The following is an 8,414-nucleotide window of genomic DNA, read 5'->3' on the forward strand; positions in this document are numbered from 1 at the left end:
AGACAAGTCTTTTGAAGTTGGGGATTGGGTTTTCCTGAGATTACAGCCCTTGTTGGTGAATCAGGATAGGTACTTTCAAAGCCTGTTGTAGTGTTACAGACTAGAACCAAGTCCTTGAGGTCTCGGGTCATCATTAAGGCTATGGTTCAGCAGTTGGGGTCTTCACCTACAAATGCTACCTAGGAATCCTTGCATCAATTGCAGCTCACCTTATGGGCAATGTGCTTTCAATGGGAGGGGTAATGTTAGGAACCTCACACTTATACTTATGTTGTATTGAATTGTATAGTTGTAGTATATTGTAATGGCATAGCAACAATGAACACGTGTATGCAATGGGTGTATTGAAGTGATTAGTTGGTTAGTATTGATTAGGAGCTAGTTAGGGAGTAGTAAGGAGTTACTTACGGATTCTATTAGCAAATTCTATTAGTATTGGATATAAAGAGATGGACTGTATTAGAAAGGGGAGGAGAACACTCTTAAGCATTTTCTCTAATTTTGTCTCTCTTTTCTCTCTTTCTCTCTCTATGGAAGTCTAGTCCCCTTAAAGTGACCAATCTTTTCTTTTCTTTTCTTTTCACATTCCTACAAGCAAAATCCTAACAAACAACTCTTTCTACCACCTTCAACAGAAGTCTAATGAGACAAGTGTTCTAAGGACGACCTAGAGGATTAGAGATGGAGGGCTAAGATGTAAGAAGCATAGGAGTATATAAAAGAAGAGAACTTCCAAATGAAAGGGGCCAAAAAAAAAAGGATGGAGAGAGAGATTAGAACAAGAACAGTAAGAAGAAAGAGAGATAAAACAGTGTGTATCCTTGCACAAGAATATCGCCCTTGGGCAAGTTTGTAAAGAACCATCAATATACTTGTTTTTAACTTCTATTCACTCCCTTCCTATTTGAATCTTCTTACTTGAGCCCGACTTATTTTATCCACTCTCTAAACAAATATTTATCTGTTTGGGCCTAGTTAGGTGGTACAGGCTTCACTATTCTAAGTGGATTTAGGCATAAGCAATAATATCAAAATAACTAATAACTTTAGAAGCTAAACGAATCAGATGGGTTCACATGTTGAACACGAGTACAACCCGTTTATTAAACAGATTAGCAGTGTCAACCTGAATATGACCCAAACTCGTTTAGCCTCAACCTACAACTTGTTTATAAACGGATTAGTCATGTCGGGTTCGCGAGTCGTGTTGAATTTTTCCACCCTTACATATTGTACATTCCGACCTTATAAACTTAATGTTCCACTTTAACTTTGAGAGGCTGTTAGAGATATTGTGGCCCAAGGTCCTAAGAGGCCCAAATCTATTATAAACCCATGTATTTGTAGTGCAAGCAAACTAACTCTACTGTTACCTTAAAATTCTCTACTATATAAACCCTATGTTTTTTTTTTTTTTTTTAATATAAGATAGAATTCTACTCTAACCTAATCTAAGTGTATATGTGTGTGAAGCTCCCTCCTGGAGACTTGAACCCCGGCCCTTGCCCCCCACACTCCACAAGCACTTATACTTGTGGAGTGACTATCACACCAAGGGTGTGCGGTGGTATATAAATCCTATGTTAAGTTCATTAATATATTCTTCTCAAAAAAAAAAAAAAAAGTTCATTAATATTAGATATAATTCAAGAGTAAAAACATTGTCATTAGTGACTTTTCATTATGAACTTAGATTGTCAAACCAAATTATGTTAAATTCTTGCTCGTGACTTTCTCTTTTTCTCTTTTCTCTATTAGTTATCCAACAATTTTAACAAAATACATTTATCAAAGGCTAGTTTAGCCCATTCACCACATTTCACCGACACCACTCTACCAAATATAACTATGTGTGTTAAATTCAAGGAAAATTCCATTGATTAGGATTATATTGAAATGTTTTATGCATATTGGCTGAATAAAGGCTTCATGATAATATTGTGATGTTAAACTTCGTGCCAGGCTCATGAGGGCTCATGATAACATTACCTTTTATTTGATTTTTGTTTCATAGTGAAACTTTTAACATGGGACCTTCACTGTTGTTTATCCATCATTAATCATGTTTGTGCATCATTATGCATGCCAAATTAATGGTCAAAGCTAAAAAAATAAATAAATAATTTTAAAAAAAAAAAATTGATGAGAAGAGTCTAGGGTATGTCTTTTCTCATTAGGTTTTATAATCTAGTAAATTTCAAATTAATTTACTAAGGCTGATAAGTTGATAAATTTTGACATTTTCTGTATACCATATCAGTATTTCAGTATTTCTACATTTACAAATCCTTTACTAAATGGTTTATGGGATGTCCTTAGTTACAAGGATTGGATATATCCTCTTATTTCCTCAAAGAAGAGGAATCTCCAATATTAGAGAGACTGAGAGAACAAAATCAAGATTAATTCTAGCAATTTGAACTTGCACTTGCACTTAATCAGGTGACGACTCTTTATTCTTTAGTCTTCAGTCTTGACCCTTGACTTCGCAAGTGGGTCAGGGTTTTTGTGAGACTTCGGATATTTATACCACTTGACCATACTATATGGCAAAACCACACAACTTTGGCGGGCTCAAACCAATATTCAAGACTATCCTAATCTTTCAGATCATATAACTTTAAGTCTTTAAGTTACGTTTGGTTTGGATTTTCCGTATTCAAATTTTTGAGAATGTGATGCTTAACAACGATAATGATTGGAAATGTAAATATGTTAATGTTTGATTTTATTGCGAATCTAATAAAAATTTATGGGAATATAAGATCCCTATGTTTGGTTTATTTTAAACATAAATAATATAAACTGTTAATTAAGTCAAATCTCCTAAAATAATAGTTAAACATAATCAACACATACAAGACCAAAATAAATATTTTCAAATTTTTTTTAATGATATATCATGATATCATTCCTTAGGAGATAAAAAGCAAAGTATGAAAATAAAAAATAAAAACTTCTTAGAGGTGAATATAATCATAATATATATTTTTAAATGTCTAATACATAGTATAAGTTATCTATTTAATTTCATTTTAATTAGTCAAAAACTGCTAAGTGAAATAAAATTTTCACAAGTCATATGAAATTCGAATACCCTTCTTTTTCTAACAAGGAATCCATATTCCTCAACATATTGCAAAGCTTTTACAACTAAACATGAAAATGTATGAAAATTATGAGGATTCTCAAAAATTCTAACAGGTGTGTTTTGATGAGAGGGAGAGGCGCCGCGCCCCCGGGGGGGGGGGTGGAGGAGGGGAGGGCCTAGCTAGGAGGATTTAATGAATATTATTTTAATTTTTAAAAAAAGAAATGATAGATATGTTCACAACACTTTCACAATAATTTCTAAATGGCAGGTTGTTATTTGTTTTAATATGAACCTACCACTAAAATTGCTTTCTTACCCACTAGAAATAGCAAGTAATATCCTACTACTTAGGATTTGTTGTAAATATATTATGAACATAGCACTTCTCTTTNATCCTTTACTAAATGGTTTATGGGATGTCCTTAGTTACAAGGATTGGATATATCCTCTTATTTCCTCAAAGAAGAGGAATCTCCAATATTAGAGAGACTGAGAGAACAAAATCAAGATTAATTCTAGCAATTTGAACTTGCACTTGCACTTAATCAGGTGACGACTCTTTATTCTTTAGTCTTCAGTCTTGACCCTTGACTTCGCAAGTGGGTCAGGGTTTTTGTGAGACTTCGGATATTTATACCACTTGACCATACTATATGGCAAAACCACACAACTTTGGCGGGCTCAAACCAATATTCAAGACTATCCTAATCTTTCAGATCATATAACTTTAAGTCTTTAAGTTACGTTTGGTTTGGATTTTCCGTATTCAAATTTTTGAGAATGTGATGCTTAACAACGATAATGATTGGAAATGTAAATATGTTAATGTTTGATTTTATTGCGAATCTAATAAAAATTTATGGGAATATAAGATCCCTATGTTTGGTTTATTTTCTAAACATAAATAATATAAACTGTTAATTAAGTCAAATCTCCTAAAATAATAGTTAAACATAATCAACACATACAAGACCAAAATAAATATTTTCAAATTTTTTTTAATGATATATCATGATATCATTCCTTAGGAGAATAAAGCAAAGTATGAAATAAAAAAAAAAAAACTTCTTAGAGGTGAATATAATCATAATATATATTTTTTAAATGTCTAATACATAGTATAAGTTATCTATTTAATTTCATTTTAATTAGTCAAAAACTGCTAAGTGAAATAAAATTTTCACAAGTCATATGAAATTCGAATACCCTTCTTTTTCTAACAAGGAATCCATATTCCTCAACATATTGCAAAGCTTTTACAACTAAACATGAAAATGTATGAAAATTATGAGGATTCTCAAAAATTCTAACAGGTGTGTTTTGATGAGAGGGAGAGGCGCCGCGCCCCCGGGGGGGGGGTGGAGGAGGGGAGGGCCTAGCTAGGAGGATTTAATGAATATTATTTTAATTTTTAAAAAAAGAAATGATAGATATGTTCACAACACTTTCACAATAATTTCTAAATGGCAGGTTGTTATTTGTTTTAATATGAACCTACCACTAAAATTGCTTTCTTACCCACTAGAAATAGCAAGTAATATCCTACTACTTAGGATTTGTTGTAAATATATTATGAACATAGCACTTCTCTTTTTTAAAAGAGAGTTTTTAGGGAATTTGGAGGGCAATAATAATATGGCTCCAAACCCCACATTTTTTTTTTTTTTTTTGAGAAAGCAAACCCCACATTTTTAATTCCCCTAAATAGAGGAAATAGATGGGGTCGAAAGGGGTTAATATTAAAAAAAAAAATTATCAAATTTTCCCTTATGATGTTGATTTATATTTACTACTTTAAAATTAGTAAAAGATGTCATAATTGACAATTTATATAATCATTCCCCTCTTCTCATCTCCCCCCAATCCTCGTTAAATTTTTAAATATCCAAATAAAGAGGGAAGGCGAATAATATCTATTCTCTTTTACCTTATGGGCTGGTTTATTACATTTTGACCCCTAAGGTAAAAAAGTTTAGAGAGTTTTTTAATATTTAGATATCAATTAAATTTTTGAATGTATGTTTTATTAAACTGTCTTGTACAAATAGTCAGGGAAATGAAATGTCAATAAGCATTAGGATAACAAATATATATATATATATATATATATATATATATTTGGTTGAAAAAAACAGATTATGGTTTCAATTGAGTTGGATTTCTACAATTTTAGGATGTTCTGTTTAATTTTAAAAGTTTTTGCTTATAAAATGAGAAGCCTTGGAATCCTTTATAAATTTTTAGGGAAAGCAGATGACTTAGGATTAAGCCTAAAATAGACCCTACACCTTAATTTTTAAAAGATTCAAGCAAGGGGATGACCGAATAACAATTCCACTCTCGTATCCTCTCTCCTACTCTCCTCTTCCTCCAATCTTCCAAAAAAAACGACCAATCAATGGCAGCCTGACCCACCTCAATCTCATTGTCTTCCCTTCAACATAAGTTGGCTTTTCCTATGGCCAAAAAATTTACTATCATATTTAAATTGGCTTTTCAAAGTCCATCAAAATCCGCCTAACCATTTTGAACACTTCAATGGCTTGTGACGGTAAGAAATACAAAAACATCACAAGCAATTGACAAGGACATATGTATATGGCATACCTAGTCTTTTTTTCTTGAATATAGTACTTCATCCTTATGTTTTCATAGCAGACAATTAATCCAAAGGTATTCATAGTCAGTAACATGCAACCAAAAAAAGGAACTAAAATGCCATCAAATACTTCATTCTTATATTTTCATAGCAGACAATCAGTCCAAAAGTATTAATTGAAGGCAACATGCTAATAAAACTTTGAAAATAAACCAATTTATCTAAAGTCTAACTTTAAACCCATTTTCCCTCTTTAAACCTGCAAATAAATAAACTAGCACCTATAACTAAGTACTAGCAAAAACACAAAGAATACAAAAATACTAGAACTATAATAATGAAGACCCTTCCTACTGTTACGTTTCAACCCTATCTACCAACAAAAATAAAAAATAAAAATAAAAGAAAAAAAAATGAACCCGGTTAATCCCGGTTCATACTTACCTATTTTTTCTCTAAGTTAATGATTAAAAGCTTGAAACCATCTGGTTCAACCTGGATTCCGGTTCAGTCACCGTTTCCTTTCTCTTCCTCATCTCCAACACTTTCCGGTGACTATTGGAGTGAATTTCACCAGAAAAAGTCGGACTACAAGCCGGTCTATACTCCGGAAAAAGCCGGCCGGACTTGTACCTAACCCCACAAGCATTACAAAGCGTTTTTGCACCAAGTGGACCGGTTCTCCACTGCGGGGTCTTCTGAACCTGACAATGGCTGCACCTACGCTGAAACTGAGTCCCACTACCGGTTTGAACCGCCGATTTTTTCTTCTGCTTCTTCTTTGCCGGTTCAACGAAATTGAACATGTTGTTAAAAAAACTAGGTGACGAAGATAACCCAGATGAACAAGACCCTGAAGACGACAATGAAGACAACGATGACGTGTCATAAAAACCATGAGTCTTGTGGCTCAGTGGTGCTGTCTGGTCCTCCGTACGAGGAGAACCAGGGTTAGAATCCCAAAACCATGATGAAGCAAGCGACCAAACTGGATTACTGGCTCTGGACCGTTTGGTTCTGGCTTTGGATGGAAATGGAACCTCCAAAGGTGATTGTAAACGTGAAGCCCTGTCTAAAACCGGTCTGGATTCCGGTTCAGACCGGTCCATTTCATTTGCTTCGGTTTTTTGTTTCCCGGCGGGGTACAAAAAAGAGAATTCTGATATAGAATCGTCCACAAAGTGAGAAACCCATTCAAGCCCTGCCAAATCATCATCCTGTAAAACCCAACAACAACAAAAAATTTAAAAAAATAAAAAAAAAAAAATCAAAATTTAATAGAACCCCAAAAAATAAAAAACATGCAAAAAAGAAAAAGTTTCATTTTTTAGAAATATATTATAATTACCGGAACAGCAAGCTCACTGGCTAAAGTGAACTCAGAGTCCGCTGAGCCAGAAAAATTGTTGGAATTTGAATTGGAATTGGAATTGGAATTCTCATCGTCCTGTGACGAAGAAACCGAGAGAAAATCTTTTTCTTCTTCTTCTTCTTCCTCTTCATTTTCCACAAAGTACCCATCTTCAAACTCTGCATTAGACAAGTCAAGAAGGTCGTCCACAGGGAAATCTTCACTACCAACACCGATAGAACCCCGAAAATCTTCAAAAACTTGGGTTGTCGTTTTCATAGCCAATATTTCTCCACGTAAGCTTGATTTCAAGGCTCTTGCTTCCACGCAGTATTCCATTTCTACATTCATATTCAACAAAAAATTAAAACTTTTTCAACAAAACGTTACCATAAATTTAAAGCAACCCCGTATAAGAATTACAAAATTCTGCTTCTTTTTTTATATATTGTTTTGTATAATTAATTTTTTAGTGAAAGTTTACCTGACAAAGATGAAGATGAAGAAGATAGAATTGAAACTGTGGATAGGTAAGGGTTGGTTGGTTGGGACACTGAAAAGAAGGCTGGTTCGTGGGCGAAAGTGGTGCTGAGTTATTGGTTTATCTTTATCTCTCTCTCTTTCTCTCTCTCTCTCACAGACACTGCTTTTTGAGATTTAAATTTAAATATATATATGAATATTGTTTTTTGTACAATGTGTCACGTTACATTACATGGAGATAGAGGAGCTGACTATTCTATTCTGGGGGTTGATGATGGGGCGGGCACTTAGCCTGCTAGGACCGAACCAACAATTCCACAATGACTTTTTGTTCTTGGTCATCATGGGTTTGTTCCACGCCGAACTTCCAACAAAAGTAAACAACAAACTAGTCCAACAAAAGTAAAAAAACAAAATTGTGCAGACTATGATTTTGATCCCTTGAAGACTATTAAATGTTACTTTTACCTTGTAGAAATCAATTAATTTGTATAAAATCACTTTAATGCAAGACACTTAAGTAGTTTAAACTTGGGATAAGACTTAGACACAATTCTTTATGAGTACTAAATTGGGTTTCACATTAAATCCAAATACATAATTGCATTGATTAATAAAGTACAAATATTATTGCCTTTTCAATGACTCAATATACTACACCTAAATTTTACCTTAAATAATGTGGTTTAAATTTTTGAAGGGTAATTATATTGATATTATCTAGGTGTAGAAAAATTAGACTCATATGCCCAACTTCAAGAAATGACATTTCGCCCCTATACTCATCTACAAATGATCAAGATAATTGACACTCCGCTCCTCGGATAGAATATCATTTCTTGAAAGTTGGGTATAACTAGTATAGCTCGATGTACTTTAAGCGTTAA

General features: G+C 33.4%; 1 protein-coding gene across 2 annotated transcripts; it reads right to left on the reverse strand.

Annotated features, from left to right (window-relative positions):
- Positions 1 to 5,810: 5,810 nt before the first annotated feature.
- LOC112001020 (GATA transcription factor 5) lies at positions 5,811 to 7,722 on the reverse strand. 2 transcript variants are annotated; one of them, XM_024033187.2, is made up of 3 exons: positions 7,529 to 7,722; positions 7,042 to 7,385; positions 5,811 to 6,910 (listed from the first exon to the last, which is right to left on the reverse strand). In XM_024033187.2, the coding sequence occupies exons 2-3, from the start codon at positions 7,381 to 7,383 to the stop codon at positions 6,161 to 6,163; spliced, it is 1,092 nt and encodes a 363-aa protein (XP_023888955.1). In that variant the 5' UTR covers positions 7,384 to 7,385; positions 7,529 to 7,722; the 3' UTR covers positions 5,811 to 6,160. The 2 variants fall into 2 exon arrangements, with proteins under 2 accessions (XP_023888955.1, XP_023888954.1); XM_024033186.2 differs by lacking the exon at positions 7,529 to 7,722 and having other exon boundaries at positions 7,042 to 7,395.
- Positions 7,723 to 8,414: the final 692 nt, after the last annotated feature.

This window comes from Quercus suber, unplaced genomic scaffold (assembly GCF_002906115.3).
Source record: "Quercus suber isolate HL8 unplaced genomic scaffold, Cork oak 2.0 scaffold_377, whole genome shotgun sequence".
NCBI lineage: Eukaryota > Viridiplantae > Streptophyta > Magnoliopsida > Fagales > Fagaceae > Quercus > Quercus suber.